This window comes from Dreissena polymorpha, chromosome 9, assembly GCF_020536995.1.
Source record: "Dreissena polymorpha isolate Duluth1 chromosome 9, UMN_Dpol_1.0, whole genome shotgun sequence".
Classification (NCBI taxonomy): domain Eukaryota; kingdom Metazoa; phylum Mollusca; class Bivalvia; order Myida; family Dreissenidae; genus Dreissena; species Dreissena polymorpha.
This window is the reverse complement of record NC_068363.1, coordinates 105,819,814-105,838,043: the sequence shown is the minus strand read 5'-3', so window position 1 is coordinate 105,838,043 and position 18,230 is coordinate 105,819,814. Positions and strand designations below refer to the sequence as shown.

Sequence of the window (18,230 nt, the reverse complement as noted above, 5' to 3'; positions counted from 1 at the left end):
AAAGCAAATTAGCGACTATTATGCATTTCCATGTTATATCAGAACATACACAGCTAAAACACTTTATATAATATGGAATAATTATGCGACAACAACGCGATTAATGTTAAGAGTAAGCATCAAACAAGTACTTCAAATGTTAATTTCTACATAATATAAATTGCATGTGTGGCGTCAAGTCTTTGCGTTCAATTCACAAACCGAGTACCGGTATACACATTGTACGAACTATGTGTTCGACATAATGCACAGATCGCAGCAGTCTATTAAAACCACGCAGTTGTCTATTTACTTGCTATATTGCCTTCAACTATTTGTTTCAAGACACGTTTTTTCCCCTCTAAATTGAGTACCCGTTTATTATGTCGGATCAACTCACGTTCTATGCTTGGAAGAAAACATAACTTAAATCTAAATGTACCCCCGCCCCCGGAATATGAGTAGATATATACATGTATACGCTATTGAGCCATTTCAGCATGCGGACATTGTTTTATTTCGAGAACTGGAATCACATGGAATATGTTTTACTTTACAGGCCACGATAAACTAATAATTTATGACCCGCCATCCGTTAACGCTATTTGTTTCGTTAACGATTTAAGTTCATACTTAAAATACAAAATATGGAAATGAGAATATTTGGCATAATTCATTTTTTGATATTTTTTTCGGAAATAAAACTTCTTAATATCAAATGCGTTAGACACTCTCCTTTCGGTAAACAAAAACAATTGTTCGCTTCGCGTCGATTTCAAACAGTCTATTGAGACTACCCGTGGTTTGATTTATTTCCGTTGCAACACCAGCGTTATCTTTATGTTTGTATTTCGGTGACAAGGGCCCAGTATAACAGTTTAGAGTGGATATTTCAGTTTTGCTACCTTGTGCAAACAAATCATATTTTCTGATCACCGCTACGTCGATATTTTATACTCGTGGATTTACAGTCCATTCACAGCTCTTTTTGAAAATCTTCGAACTAGTTTTATCTGATAATGTTTTCAGACAAACTTGAATAAAATAAAAAATATATATTAATGAACCGCAGTGATAAACAAACATAAACGAAAGGAATATAATAACATATATGTTTACTTGGACCACGTTGGTATCTTTGTGTTCCCCTTCTTGTCCACGTGTCCCTCTTTGATCACCTGTTTCGTCGTGCTGAGTGAGCCATTCGATCCCTTTTCCCGCCTTATGACTGAAGACAGACGACACGTTTGAAATATGTTCTTTATAAAAAAAATATTATAAGAAACTTTCAAATAATTATTTAACTAAAATATTAACTAAATACAATTAATTCAAAATAATTATTTAAATAAACTATTAATTAATCATAATTAACTATTTCCCTATAGCGAGATATTCGAAACTAACTATCTGAATCCGCAGGGTCCGGAGCTAGGATCATTCCCAGCAGACGACATATTGTATATTTCTCTTCTGCTGTGTCTGCGTCGAACTCAAACGTCTTGTTGCCACGAAAACGTATGACAATATGGAGACTGTCCTGAGGAAAATATATAAACTTCGATAAAAGAGAACTACATGTACTTCTATTTGTACATATGTAGGGTTTCAATCGGAGTCCTCTTAATACACATGAGGATGATAATAAACTGATTCAGAAACTTCGCATTTAAATGATTTTAATATGTAAAACATAGGATATACATGTTTAAAGAACCCTCGTGAAATCACTTATTTGATATTAAAATAATATCATCATTCAAAGCCCCATACTTCTGAGTCGTAGTTTTCCACATTGTGAAAGTCGTATGCTTTGCCAATTTTGCCGCGCTCTATCACGCTTATCTTCTTGTCTTGGAAATCGATCTGCAAACAAAATTAAATATTAATTTACGACATCATTGGTAATCAAACATTTTTGACGCTTAATTTTCCTTATTTTTACATTAAGGCAACGCGTAATTTTCGGGGATCAAACGCCAAATTAAAAAAATAAGTTTCGGCTAACAACAACACTTCTTACAGCACTAGTACTGCTAAATAAATCCGATCATATCATCAAAAGTCGGTTTGACCTTGAAAATTAATTTGCACAAAAATAATACAAATTGGTTATTTCTTTGTTATCTAGATTTTACCAGATCGTCTTATTGCGACAAACAAAAAAGGTAAGAATTTTAAAAATAACAATCCTGTTGCCTTTGACCATTGATTATCCTTCAATATCAATAAGCAAACGCATGTTGAATAAATGGTTTATGATGAAACACCGAAACTTACCTGAAAAATGGACCTCTTCCCGGACTTTGTGTAGATGCCAAAATTATGGGAGGAGTCAAGCGTAAACAGGTCCGCCATTCTATACGTATAAAGTTGCTGAAACCGACTTTAGGCTATAGTATCCATCATCGTCTGTATCACTGAAAGCATGTCAGAATTTATAAAACAATAGTTTAAACTTTGTTTGAAGTTTTCAAAGTTGCTGGTGAAGAAAGACAAAAAACAGGCGAATAGTGACAAGGACGACGAGGAGGAAGAAGAAATTGAAGAAGAAGAAGATGATGATAATGATGATGATTATGATGGTGATGGTGGTGATGATGACGATGATGGTGATGATGATGAGGAGGAGGAGGAGGATGATGATGATAATGATAATGATGATGATGATTATGACGACGACGACGACGACGACGACGATGATGATGATGATGATGATGATGATGGTGATGATGATGATGATGATGATGATGATGATGATGATGATGATAATGATGATGGTGATGATGATGATGATGATGATGATGATGATGATGATGATGATGATGATGAGAATGATGAGAATGATGATGATGATGATGATGATGATGATGATGATGAGAATGATGAGAATGATGATGATGATGATGATGATGATGATGATGATGATGATGATGATGATGATGATGAGAATGATGATGGTGATGATGATTGAGCTGATTATAAAGTTGGTGTGGTTGATAATAATGGTAGTGGTGATGATGAATATGATGCGGCTGCTAATGCTGCGTCTGATGTTGCTTATAATGATGATGATGCCAACGTACTTCTTGCGTACATGTTAGTCATCGTCAGGTGTTATCAACATCAAAGAAATGATCGCCATGCAGATGCTGGTCACCATATTGGGTGATGTTAGTCACATACGTAAGGATGCAATTCAAGCATTTCAAACATTCCTTCTATGAGATATGAGCCGCTAGCATATCGTTTCTACTGAGTAATATCGACGAAACTGATCTTTTAGGGGTTTTTAATCAGTAGCAATCACATAACCTTGCAATATAATAGTTTCCTGTTTAATACATGTTTGAATTGAAGACGAGCTAGCACGTGTTTTCATTGTACCGGTGCATATCTAAAAAGCACTTATATACATTGCACATTGACTATGAAACGTACTCGTCAGGTGTTCATTTTGCTGTGTGTGTTTGCTCAAAAGTGTTTAATAGAATAGAATCAACTTAAAACAATAATTAAGAACAAAACTTTTATGCTTCGAGTTGTAGACTCTTAAAATTCGGTATTTAAATAAGTAAAAAAATCACATAAAACAAATACCTATAGAGTAAAGCGTAAAATATGTTTGAATGGAGTTAAAATAGACTGGAGTTACAATACTAATACTTCCTGATTAGTTAAATATATCTGTAAGCCGAAACGTGAACAAGTATTTGAACAGATTCATGGCTGAATATCTATATGAGTCGTGTTCTGAGAAAACAGGGCATAATGCATGTGCGTAAAGCGTCGTCCCAGATTAGCCTGTGCAGTCCGCACAGGCTACTCAGGGGCGACACTTTCCGCTTAAACTTGATTTTCGGTAAGGAGGGACTTTATTTTAACTAAAAATACCATAAAAGCGGAAAGTGTCGTCCCTGATTAGCCTGTGCGGACTGATCAGGGTCTTTGAGGTATTCAAATCAAAATGACCAGTAAATAGAGTGCATCGCTTTGAACAGCCATTATCAATTGTGCTGCGATTTCCATGGACTCGGTCTTATTAAACGGAGAAATAAATTTCCTTTCTGGAAATTTACATATCTTGCCATATTTTTACAATTGCTGGGTCAAATTTTAAGAAATAACACGATACACAACTCGCGTGACCTACTCATCGACGATCTGTTCAAAGCAATGCACCATATTTTCGGATCATTTTGAGTTGAATACCTTGTTATATATACATATTTGATAGTGATATTTTTTTCATAGAACTTGATATTTTGTTATAATTTGACTATGTTTCATTCAAAATGATGTTTTTACTGATTATTATCATAGCAACACGCCAACCACATGTGCTCTAAAATATCCATCATATGAATCTTATGCCGATTTAAGAACCTGAAAGTTTAAGCGTAGCAAACGCGAAATGATTGAATAATTTGGAGAGTTCTGTTGTTGTCGTTATATTTTGTGATACTACGAGGATTGCTTATATAAAGTATAACATACATCACTCATTGCTTGAGAACGGATGCCCGAGTGGTCTAAGCGTTATACTTTTACTCCAGGGGTCAGTGGTTCGACCCCAGTTGAGGGTTACTTTTCTTTCGTAATTTAATGTTAACATTTATCAATAAAAATCATTTATTGGCAAACTTCAATACATGCCAAAATCTGTGAACAGTTCCCTTTAATGGTTTTAATAGAGACTCGAGTTACTATACTAATACTTCCTGATAAGTTAAATATATCTGTAAGTAGAAACGTGTATTAGTATATGAACAGATTCAAGGCTGGATATCTATACATGGATGCGTCTTATGATAAACGTATCTAACCACAAATGATAAAAAGGTCAGTCAGCTATAAAAAAACACCATAAAAGATTCCCCCAATTGATATCTCCATCATCTTTCACACAAAAACAGTTTTAATATTTAGGTCATTTTGTACAGTGTTGTAATTTGTTGTTGTATTTTAAGTCGACTCATTTTTGTCATCCTCATTTTTGCGAAACAGTAAACAAGTTTCTTGATCTTCATAATAGGAAATCCGATATTTCATAGTCATGGAAATAACCAACGAAGAAATTTGTTTACGTATTTCCATCCTTACCTATAGTTTGCTTCTGTTTATATTTATATTGAATTATCATAGCTTAATATGATCCGGATTCATAATTTAAGTTACACCAGCGACGCGTACACAATCGAGTATTTATGAATGTTGGGCCTTAACAAATAAGAATTTACTTTGGATGGGAAATCATCATTGGTAAAGAGACTAGAACGTAAAATATATCAGAAACTCATACGGGGTTCAATTATTATCAGATATTAGGCGTATCCCTGCTAGGGCGTTTATTGAATTAAGGTATAAGATAAAGCTGAGTTCACGTGAAGGCCAAGGTCATTTTTATGACTTTTTCCATAAAGACTCTTTGAAGCTGTACTATTTTATTTGTAGCAGGACGTAATTGTAGTTATTGTTGTAATGGTAATATTAGTGATTGTAGTAGAAGTAGTAAAAGTGGTAGCAGGAGATGTAGTGGTAGTTGTGATGGCGGCAGTGACGGCGGTAGTGGGGGTGGTGATTGCAGTGGTGGTGGTTGTGGTGGTGGTGATGACGAGGTGGTGGTAGTGATAGCAGTAGTGGAACTGCTAGTACTACTGCTTCTACTGCTACTACTACTATTACTACTACCACTACTACCACTATTACTTCTACTACTACTACTATTGCTACTGCTACTGCTGCTGCTTCTGCTACTTCTACTACTACTACTACGACTACTACTACGGCTACGACAACGACGACTACAACTACTACTACTACTACTTCTACTACTGCTACTGCTACTGCTACTGCTGCTGCTGCTGTTGCTGTTGCTGCATCGGCTGCTGCTGCTGCTACTACTTCTACTACTGCTACACTTCTACTACTACTACTACTACTACTACTACTACTACTACTACTACTACTACTACTACTACTACTACTACTACTACTACTACTACTACTACTACTGCCACTACTAGTGAAATATATGGCTATATTAGTAGCTGCTGTTGCAGCAGTAGTCTAAATTAGAAGTAGTAGTAACTGCTTCAGCACAAAAAGTAACAACACCCGTTATATGTGTCAACAAATGACCTACTTACTATACGTTTAATTGATAATAATTTATGATGATTACGTCGACAGAAACGTGTAGATAACGGCGTTCAAATGTAACGTTCATTAAACTTGTCTTCTTGCTAAACGCATGATTAATCAACGCGCGATTTCCCTCTAGGGGTACATTTTTGACGGCGGAAACATTTCGAGATTGATTTTACCGTGTTCACTGTCAACGTTATGTTTACGTTACGATCAAACGTTGTGTGCAATCGACGTAACATTTTGACTTTACAAAGAACACGGCGAGTCTTTATCTTTAAAGGTACCCAGTTGGAAAATTAATAACATTGGCACGAATATATGTATATTTGTGTATTAAGACGATGTACTTTGGTATAAGTCTGTCTGTCTGTCTGTCTGTCTGTCTGTCTGTCTGTCTGTCTGTCTGTCTGTCTGTCTGTCTGTCTGTCTGTCTGTCTGTCTGTCTGTTCTGTCTGTCTGTCTGTCTGTCTGTCTGTCTGTCTGTCTGTCTGTCTGTCTGTCTGTCTGTCTGTCTGTCTGTCTGTCTGTCTGTCTGTCTGTCTGTCTGTCTGTCTGTCTGTCTGTCTGTCTGTCTGTCTGTCTTGTCTGTCTGTCTGTCTGTCTGTCTGCTGTCTGTCTGTCTGTCTGTATGTCTGTCTGTCTGTCTGTCTGTCTGTCTGTCTGTCTGTCTGTCTGTCTGTCTGTCTGTCTGTCTGATATAATTAAATTAATATATACAATAATGTTTGCTTGAATAGTAAAGATACTTTTTAATTTACTTGATATATACGTTTTAAATAAGAACGTTGATCCGTTTGAAAACTTTGAAACGTACTCGTTTCAAAAGTTAATATGTTAAGCTATTTAGTGCATCGAATGTATGGATCCCGTTCTTATATACGACGAATTGCATATTATTTCGGCTGATAATGCTGTTCTTGAATTTATAAATGATAGTTGCTTTATACAAGTATAAGTATTATTATTTCAATTTACACGAATCAGAAAGGGAAACCTAACATTCGTATATAACATAAAGAGTACGAGTATACAGACGAACGAGAAACGTACGATTTAATCCTATTTCGTAACGTCGTTGTCGTAAATACCCGGTATTTGCCCCACGCATTAGTTTCATACATATCGTATTGCTTCATCCGTATTGTTATAGTGCATACGTATCGTATTATTAGGTTTCATACAGATCGAGGGTGTGTTAGAATTTGAGCTGCATTATTGCTCGCCGTAACATAATGTTGTTTTCTTCTGAAGCCTGCGCAAGAATTTTTCTAAAAAAAGTCATATTTTTAAAGAATGACGAAACACCTGTCATATACTGGTAAATCACCGAAGACCAAAATAAATATAAAATCGAAAACGAACTTCATTAAACGTATTTAAAGGGACCCTTTCACAGATTTTGGCATGTATTGAAGTTTGTAAGTAAATGCTTTATATTGATAAATGTAAACATCGGATCTAAAAGGCTCAAGTAAAGAACAAGTACGAAATTAAAGAAAGAAAAAGTAATCCTCGACTGGGCTCGAACCACTGAACCCTGGCGTAAAAGTCTATCGCTTAGACCACTCGGCCATCCGTGCTCATAGAATGAGTTATGTTATGAATTTTATACTTCATACGAGCAATCCCCGTAGTGTCACCAAATATAAAAACAACAAAACTCTCCAAATTATTCAATCATTTCGTGTTGCAACGCTTTATAATTTGATCACAATGGTAAATGTTCAGTATTACTGTTTCATAACAAATATCATAACTACAACGAAAATTTGCGAATCTGAAACATTTTTTTATTTTGTCAATTTACCAAAACGTACGTGAAAAGGTCCCTTAAAGACACTTCGTCGACATTATTATATCAACATTTAGGAGGTAAAATCGATGTTCCTATTTTTCGGATTCGGTAAATAAACTTTGGCGTATTTTACTTTAAACGTGAGCCGATGAATAATTAGTTCAGTGGTCCAATGAACAATAACTTCACTTGCAATAAAACATGCTATCCCGTTAACATATTATAATTAGCATAAAGCGAGTTTAGGTTATCACTTACTCTTACAATCATATGCGTTTGTTTTTTCGTAAACCCTTTACCACTACGTATTTTGACGCATTTGTAGTCCCTTAAAAAGTTAAATTTAATTACAGACATTTCTTACTATATTCAAGTTTTAAAGGCTTCATTTCCAACCCTTAGTTACTGATGAGCAGCAAACAGCATAAAACCTGAACAGACTGCGAGTTACTCTCAGGCTGTTCTGGTTGTATGCTGGTTGCAAACGCCATTTTTACTTTGCCTCTTATGTGAGAAAAGGATGAATTATTACATAATAATTTCATCAACAAAGTCTTCTTTCAGCCATGGCTCTTACACCGTTACGATTTAGGATACGATCTCCCGCAGTTCAGAAATCAATTGTCAAGCGTTCGTGACCACATTCGTACAGGCAGTTGTGTGATTCTTGGAGAATCTCTGTATTGCATTCTAAGCTACGACATTTTTAAACGTGTTCAACTGACTCGTGGCATACACTACGGTCACGCAGACCCGAGTTTTGGTTACGATAGCCCACGATAGTGGTTTCAGTGCATGTAGACTGTTACTACATGGGGTCAATTTATTAATAAAATTGATATGGCTAATCAGGGACGACACTTACCGCACATGCATTAAACCCCCTTTTCACGGACCACGGCTCATGTTAACATTATGTCGTCAGTAAGTGCATAAATAGAGTTAGGGTTACAAATATGCGTTTTTCTGGTATCCCGACCTACCATAAACATGCCCAGTCCCTCGAACACGTTTGTTTGATTTTTAGGTACGGTTTTTCAATTATAATTTAGTTGTTATGCAGAATAAGTGTTTAGTTTGAATACGATATTACGCGTTTACAAAAAAGTGTATGCATACCATGGAATGTTTTTTTACATGTATTGTGCAAAATAATCTTAAAAGATAATAAACAATAATCCTTGCTTACCAACCACATGTATGTTTGGTCAAGTAACAAGCAACCGAAAGTATCATTGAAAACAAGTATGTGTACATCTAATAATAAATTTAATTTAAATAAAATCACAAAATGGTCCCAATCGAAAATGCAACTTGATACGCGGAGGGGGTTTTTGTCATCATTTTGCAATTTTACGGACCGATTGAATTGAAGATAAGATCGTAAGGGTGGGCATGTTTAATACAAGAAAAACGTGGTTTTGATCAGGAAGTATTGTAGTTATTGAGCATGAAATAATTTCTTTATTTAACACGTTCATGCTATTCAAATTTGTCCCAGCGTTTAAGTATAAGGATGTGTTACAAAGAATGATCGACGTTGCAAAGCATTGATGACCTATTTCAGCGCATAAAAGAAGTTCAATTTTTATAAAGGTATACCTTTACTGCATTCGGATTCGTTTCACTATGAAACCTCAACAACAACAAGTGTAACTCCAAAATTACAAGTAGCAGTACAACGATACAAGTAATTATAGACTTATTGTTTTATCTCTATAAAATAAAATAATCCCTTAAATGGCTAAATTGCATTGAGACAAAATAAAGTACTTTCAAAACAACTTGGTTTATAATTATGTTCGATACTAAATCGCCCTATTGGTGCAAAAAGGCACCAAAAGGCACCATGTGCTATTGAATTCTAATAACACACGGTACCCTTTTGCAACAATTGGGCGAAATAAGTTCTACAAGACCGATATCAGGTTCTTCATAATAACATACGTACAAAAAATGTTGGCACATGCACCTATAGACACACGGAAATACAAAATCTATATTGCTAAACTTGTCCTTAGGCTTACGAAAACATCTCATACGCATTCATAAATCATTGATACACAGGCCTTAACCAATCTCATATTTCTTTACAAGTATACGTGTATCTCTTGTCTAGTCGCAAAACGTACATGTAAACTCACTAAAGAATTCATAGATACTATGAACAACATCAACAGCATTTCTATGCTCAAATTTATCTCTACACACACACGAACTCACAAAAGTAAATAATTATTGATTCGTTCGAGAAAGAAGAATCTTTCGATTCACAAATGTAGCATTTGACATGCGTGTTTCCATACTCATAGCACGTGTCTGTATAGTCTTATTTATAAGACGCGCAAAGAATTTATATATATTTTTATATGGGCTAAATGCTCCAAATACTACCAATATAAAAAGTAGCTTAATATTTGAGAGCGTCAACAAGTTGGACTAGTGTCTGTAGACTGTTAAATTACCTCTACATACGCATGTACATAAATATATAGAGCCTTATAGGAGAATTAAAGGTAGACTTAAAGAGGTATCGCTTATCTCACACGGAATGATAGAAGTATATCTAGAAGTTAACTGATATCTCTAGACTCACATAATTATATATACATTTACAGATTTAAATCTACTTTTATCTACACGCAATATTGTAATATATGGACCCACGGACTTTTCTAGCCTTATCAAAGTATTTTTAGACTCAAATAATATATATAGAAGACTCGAAGAACTATCTCTGGACTCACGTTAAAATCTATGGATTGATAGAAGTTTCACTAGACTCACATACGTTAATATGGTCCCATTGATATATATGTAGAATAATCTCTGAACTCAAATAAGTATCTCGGGATTTACATACAAAATCTATGGACTGATAAAAGTATCTCTGGAATCGCATAAGTGGACTGATTGACATATCTCTGGAATAAAATATGTATCTCTGAACTCAATGATGTATCTCTGGATGCACCTAATCTATGGACAGATAAAAGTATCTCAGAGAACTATTTCCGAACTAATGCCAGTATCTTCGGACTCACAGAAGACTCAGTTGAGTTTCTCTGCGGTCAGTGAAATATCCTAAGCAAGCCATACGCATCTCTAGACTCACGTTAATATATTCTATGAACAAGTATACATGGAGCTTATATGTACTTGTACAAGAATTTAAACAAACTAAATTTACGCCACATTGGCGCCAAAATGTACCATGTGACATTGAAATTACAAGGCACATAGTACCTTTTTGCACCAATAAGGCGAAATAAACTCGAAAACATGAATGCAAAGAAAGTAACCAAATATTTGTACATTGTAGTTTGGATTGGCAACGACATGCTTTACACTTGTAAAGAAAACATTAAATTACCTATTTTCTAAAATACTTGTATGAAGATTTTCATTTCAATACATACTACATGTTAATGAGTTGCGTTCTGAGAAAACTGAGCTTAATGAATGTGCGTAGAGTAATGTCCCAGATTAGCCTGTGCAGTCCGCTTTTATGGTATTTTTCGTTTAAAGTTGGTATCTTCTACACGAAAATCCACTTAAAGGGATCTTTTCACGCTTTGGTAAATTGACAAAATTGAAAAAAGTTGTTTCAGATTCGCAAATTTTCGTTTTAGTTATGATATTTGTGAGGAAACAGTAATACTGAACATTTACCATGGTCTAATAGAGCCATTATATGCATCTTTTGACGATTTTAAAACCTAAAAATTATAAAGCGTTGCAACGCGAAACGATTGAATAATTTGGAGAGTTCTGTTTTTGTCGTTAAATTTTGTGAAACTACGAAGATTGCTTATATAAGGTATAATACGTTCAATATGTGTACTCGGCGGAATAGCTCAGTAGGCTAAAGCGTTTTTACTTCAGGACTCTGGCAGGACTCCAGGGGTCACTGGTTCGAAACCTGGTCCGGGCGATGTTCTTTTCCTTTTTTTAATTTTATTCTTGATTTTTTACTGGAGCTTTTACGATCCAATGTTTACATTTATCGATATAAAGCATTTAATGAATAAGTTAAAAAAGCCAAAATCTGTGAAAAGGCCCCTTTAAGGCGGAAAGTGTCGTCCCTGGTTAGCCTGTGCGGACTGCTTACTCTAATCTGGGACGACACTTTAAGCACATGCATTAAACCCAGTTTTCTCAGAACACGACTCATATGATTCTATTAATGTTTATTAATAATGTAATCATGTTTGCTGCTTAGACGAGGCGAAAAGCGGCTGCTTTCGAACTGATTTATTGCGTATGTATTGAAATGTCTTTACAGCATGTCATATATAGGTAACATGATATCTGTCCGATAATACTGATAACAGCTGGATATGTGTTTTGCATGTTAAGTGGAGAAGAATAAATTTTAAACGTGTTACCTGATAAGGTATGTAGCTTATTCCCTCCAGGTTTAATCTAACATGTACAATGTACGATGATATATCATCCGCGGGACACGAAACTGTAGTTACATGTTCAGTGGTTTATAACACACGTTTTCCTCCGGATGAAAATGCAAAATAAGATAATCCAATTAAAAACAAACTCTACCACATGTGTAAAGCTTTTGTATTATATTTTAACAATATCAAGTACAACACTCATGCTTGAATTGTTTTAGCGCACTAAATGATTCTCTTTCTATCGTGTTTTATTTTAATCGATCATCAATATGTGTGCATTTCCTGTCCTGGCAGCAGTGTTAATATCCCAAATAAAATCACCGCGAACAATAATATCTAAAATTATGAATGTTCCGATAATCTTGAGCAGTATCCGCGCAACTCGTTTGACATCTCGAGTGTCTCGCCCGCTTGTACGTTTTTGCGACAACAACCCGGAAGCTAGGTATATTATTACATATATCTCCGGTCTATGGTCGCTTTAAAATTCAATTAGCGGGCTTTATGCGGTATGACAAGCTGTTTAGCTGTTTAATTTGCAAATGCATAAATAGTGTGAGGGGTGCCTGTGTGTATGTGTTTTGCATCTTTTAATAAGTAAAAATTACTATGAAAGCAAGATGGCAAAATGGCCCAAAGGTGCTAATTTGGGGAGGTAAATTTCATTTTTAAAATTATATTCATCAATTCAGATATAATAAAAGGTATTTTATCATTTTGAAGCCGGTAGATCTTACTGAAATGCACTTCTAATGCAACACTTACTGGCACATCTTTCATAATTTCTCGATTATAGATCAATAGATTCCGTGAGAATTTTACATATTTACAAACTAATAATCTTAATATAACTATAACATCTCCTAAACATTTTGTCTGACTTCATCCATTAAGGATCTTTGAACGAGTATTATCACTATATATGAATATATAAAAATGCCATTACATGACAAAAAAAGAATTTATTTCACTTAAAATCATTGAACAGTTTATATCAATCGAACAGTCACTACATTCTTGGTTGATAAGTATCATTTATGTCAGTATCCTTCATATCAGCTGAATGCCGATGCAGCAGCATTGGAGGTCTTGTGGAGTTAAGAGGGTAGCCACTGTACATCTTCGTCGCAGCCCTCCACCCCACCCCAACCCCCGTGGCGTAGTGGATAGTGTCTGTCTACTGACCGGGAGGTAACGGGTTCGATCCCCACTGTGGTAGCATTCTTTAAATCCCAAAGACAATAAGCACTGGTTGTGCCTACGAAACGGACTCTAGAGCAATTCAATAAACCGAAGGCTTTCGATGCAATCGAGCTAATCACGAACCTATACATGTTTGTATAGGTCCCTGGGCTAACATGAAATAAAAAGATTTAAACTAAAATCAAATAGCATAATAATGTCAACAATGTTTGAACGCTTTAAAAAAATGAAACAATATAAAATCAATTGGCTTGTAAATGTTGGATACTGGAGGATTTGCATACGTATAATCAACCTTCTGTCAATCTTAATACTTTCCATGTTTCGATACGATGTTTTAAAACAAGTTGGACTAGTGTCTGTAGACTGTTAAATTACCTCTACATACGCATGTACATAAATATATAGAGCCTTATAGGAGAATTAAAGGTAGACTTAAAGAGGTATCGCTTATCTCACACGGAATGATAGAAGTATATCTAGAAGTTAACTGATATCTCTAGACTCACATAATTATATATACATTTACAGATTTAAATCTACTTTTATCTACACGCAATATTGTAATATATGGACCCACGGACTTTTCTAGCCTTATCAAAGTATTTTTAGACTCAAATAATATATATAGAAGACTCGAAGAACTATCTCTGGACTCACGTTAAAATCTATGGATTGATAGAAGTTTCACTAGACTCACATACGTTAATATGGTCCCATTGATATATATGTAGAATAATCTCTGAACTCAAATAAGTATCTCGGGATTTACATACAAAATCTATGGACTGATAAAAGTATCTCTGGAATCGCATAAGTGGACTGATTGACATATCTCTGGAATAAAATATGTATCTCTGAACTCAATGATGTATCTCTGGATGCACCTAATCTATGGACAGATAAAAGTATCTCAGAGAACTATTTCCGAACTAATGCCAGTATCTTCGGACTCACAGAAGACTCAGTTGAGTTTCTCTGCGGTCAGTGAAATATCCTAAGCAAGCCATACGCATCTCTAGACTCACGTTAATATATTCTATGAACAAGTATACATGGAGCTTATATGTACTTGTACAAGAATTTAAACAAACTAAATTTACGCCACATTGGCGCCAAAATGTACCATGTGACATTGAAATTACAAGGCACATAGTACCTTTTTGCACCAATAAGGCGAAATAAACTCGAAAACATGAATGCAAAGAAAGTAACCAAATATTTGTACATTGTAGTTTGGATTGGCAACGACATGCTTTACACTTGTAAAGAAAACATTAAATTACCTATTTTCTAAAATACTTGTATGAAGATTTTCATTTCAATACATACTACATGTTAATGAGTTGCGTTCTGAGAAAACTGAGCTTAATGAATGTGCGTAGAGTAATGTCCCAGATTAGCCTGTGCAGTCCGCTTTTATGGTATTTTTCGTTTAAAGTTGGTATCTTCTACACGAAAATCCACTTAAAGGGATCTTTTCACGCTTTGGTAAATTGACAAAATTGAAAAAAGTTGTTTCAGATTCGCAAATTTTCGTTTTAGTTATGATATTTGTGAGGAAACAGTAATACTGAACATTTACCATGGTCTAATAGAGCCATTATATGCATCTTTTGACGATTTTAAAACCTAAAAATTATAAAGCGTTGCAACGCGAAACGATTGAATAATTTGGAGAGTTCTGTTTTTGTCGTTAAATTTTGTGAAACTACGAAGATTGCTTATATAAGGTATAAAATACGTTCAATATGTGTACTCGGCGGAATAGCTCAGTAGGCTAAAGCGTTTTTACTTCAGGACTCTGGCAGGACTCCAGGGGTCACTGGTTCGAAACCTGGTCCGGGCGATGTTCTTTTCCTTTTTTTAATTTTATTCTTGATTTTTTACTGGAGCTTTTACGATCCAATGTTTACATTTATCGATATAAAGCATTTAATGAATAAGTTAAAAAAGCCAAAATCTGTGAAAAGGCCCCTTTAAGGCGGAAAGTGTCGTCCCTGGTTAGCCTGTGCGGACTGCTTACTCTAATCTGGGACGACACTTTAAGCACATGCATTAAACCCAGTTTTCTCAGAACACGACTCATATGATTCTATTAATGTTTATTAATAATGTAATCATGTTTGCTGCTTAGACGAGGCGAAAAGCGGCTGCTTTCGAACTGATTTATTGCGTATGTATTGAAATGTCTTTACAGCATGTCATATATAGGTAACATGATATCTGTCCGATAATACTGATAACAGCTGGATATGTGTTTTGCATGTTAAGTGGAGAAGAATAAATTTTAAACGTGTTACCTGATAAGGTATGTAGCTTATTCCCTCCAGGTTTAATCTAACATGTACAATGTACGATGATATATCATCCGCGGGACACGAAACTGTAGTTACATGTTCAGTGGTTTATAACACACGTTTTCCTCCGGATGAAAATGCAAAATAAGATAATCCAATTAAAAACAAACTCTACCACATGTGTAAAGCTTTTGTATTATATTTTAACAATATCAAGTACAACACTCATGCTTGAATTGTTTTAGCGCACTAAATGATTCTCTTTCTATCGTGTTTTATTTTAATCGATCATCAATATGTGTGCATTTCCTGTCCTGGCAGCAGTGTTAATATCCCAAATAAAATCACCGCGAACAATAATATCTAAAATTATGAATGTTCCGATAATCTTGAGCAGTATCCGCGCAACTCGTTTGACATCTCGAGTGTCTCGCCCGCTTGTACGTTTTTGCGACAACAACCCGGAAGCTAGGTATATTATTACATATATCTCCGGTCTATGGTCGCTTTAAAATTCAATTAGCGGGCTTTATGCGGTATGACAAGCTGTTTAGCTGTTTAATTTGCAAATGCATAAATAGTGTGAGGGGTGCCTGTGTGTATGTGTTTTGCATCTTTTAATAAGTAAAAATTACTATGAAAGCAAGATGGCAAAATGGCCCAAAGGTGCTAATTTGGGGAGGTAAATTTCATTTTTAAAATTATATTCATCAATTCAGATATAATAAAAGGTATTTTATCATTTTGAAGCCGGTAGATCTTACTGAAATGCACTTCTAATGCAACACTTACTGGCACATCTTTCATAATTTCTCGATTATAGATCAATAGATTCCGTGAGAATTTTACATATTTACAAACTAATAATCTTAATATAACTATAACATCTCCTAAACATTTTGTCTGACTTCATCCATTAAGGATCTTTGAACGAGTATTATCACTATATATGAATATATAAAAATGCCATTACATGACAAAAAAAGAATTTATTTCACTTAAAATCATTGAACAGTTTATATCAATCGAACAGTCACTACATTCTTGGTTGATAAGTATCATTTATGTCAGTATCCTTCATATCAGCTGAATGCCGATGCAGCAGCATTGGAGGTCTTGTGGAGTTAAGAGGGTAGCCACTGTACATCTTCGTCGCAGCCCTCCACCCCACCCCAACCCCCGTGGCGTAGTGGATAGTGTCTGTCTACTGACCGGGAGGTAACGGGTTCGATCCCCACTGTGGTAGCATTCTTTAAATCCCAAAGACACTAAGCACTGGTTGTGCCTACGAAACGGACTCTAGAGCAATTCAATAAACCGAAGGCTTTCGATGCAATCGAGCTAATCACGAACCTATACATGTTTGTATAGGTCCCTGGGCTAACATGAAATAAAAAGATTTAAACTAAAATCAAATAGCATAATAATGTCAACAATGTTTGAACGCTTTAAAAAAATGAAACAATATAAAATCAATTGGCTTGTAAATGTTGGATACTGGAGGATTTGCATACGTATAATCAACCTTCTGTCAATCTTAATACTTTCCATGTTTCGATACGATGTTTTAAAACAACATTGAGTCTGTCTGTCTGTCTTGCTGGCTGGCTGGCTGGCTGGCTGGCCGGCTGTGTGTCGGTCGGTCGGTCGGTCGGTTGGTCGGTTGGTCGGTCGGTCGGTCGATGGAATATTCATCCATCCCCTTACGTAGGCTGTAAAAGTTCGTGGCTTCACACTAATGTTTAACTCGTCAATGCATTTTATAATATTTGTATGGGTTAATTTTGATTGCATAGCAAACGTTCGTGTTTGATTTTATACTGGTGTCAGACATGTGTTGCACTTGCGATGTGATCTTGTGTAAAGCTAAGAGGCTGATTTTATGATAAATAAGTATTCAAAAGTCTTATTGCACACGTATTCAAAAGTCTTATTGCACACGTAATCTTTTAAGTCAAATATGATATCACGTATCTGTATTTTAAGTACATTTGAGTGTAAATTGTTTGTTCGGGCTTTTTATGTTTACGGTAAATAACGACATAACTGGACCGGGTGTTTGAATTCTTGCCATAGTTTTCTCCACTTTTTACCAACCGCGATCGCTTTAATTAAGTCTTCTGTCATTTTTTTTATTGAAGTCGCAAGAACGAACCCTTCGTGTGCTTTTAATTTTTCAAACAGTGTTGATAATTTCTTACTGTCAACTAACGTAATGTGTTTTATATTTTTGCATTTAGATCAAGCGCGTGTCTTATCAAGACGCAGTTGTATTATAAAATATTATTTATTTTGTGAAAGGAAACTCGCGTTTGCCTTTAATTGAACTTGTTCACCAAAATGGCAATTTTCCGAATATTTGTCCTATGCTAAAAATAACATATTTAAAAT

At 35.2% G+C, this 18,230-nt stretch overlaps 1 protein-coding gene across 2 annotated transcripts in view; it reads right to left on the bottom strand.

The window, feature by feature from the left end:
• LOC127844084 (delphilin-like) overlaps window positions 1–16,292 on the bottom strand; it is a 39,440-nt gene extending 23,148 nt beyond the window's left edge. Inside the window, exons 1-5 of one of the 2 annotated variants that reach the window (XM_052374053.1) lie at window positions 15,843–16,292; window positions 2,260–2,399; window positions 1,753–1,845; window positions 1,387–1,519; window positions 1,099–1,207 (exon numbers count right to left, since the gene is read on the bottom strand). In XM_052374053.1, coding sequence (XP_052230013.1) covers window positions 1,099–1,207; window positions 1,387–1,519; window positions 1,753–1,845; window positions 2,260–2,337 — 413 coding nt within the window. In that variant the 5' untranslated portion in view covers window positions 2,338–2,399; window positions 15,843–16,292. Of the gene's footprint in view, window positions 1–1,098; window positions 1,208–1,386; window positions 1,520–1,752; window positions 1,846–2,259; window positions 2,400–12,312; window positions 12,755–15,842 lie in introns of those variants that run through there. The other variant, XM_052374052.1, reaches the window with a different exon arrangement.
• Window positions 16,293–18,230: the final 1,938 nt, after the last annotated feature.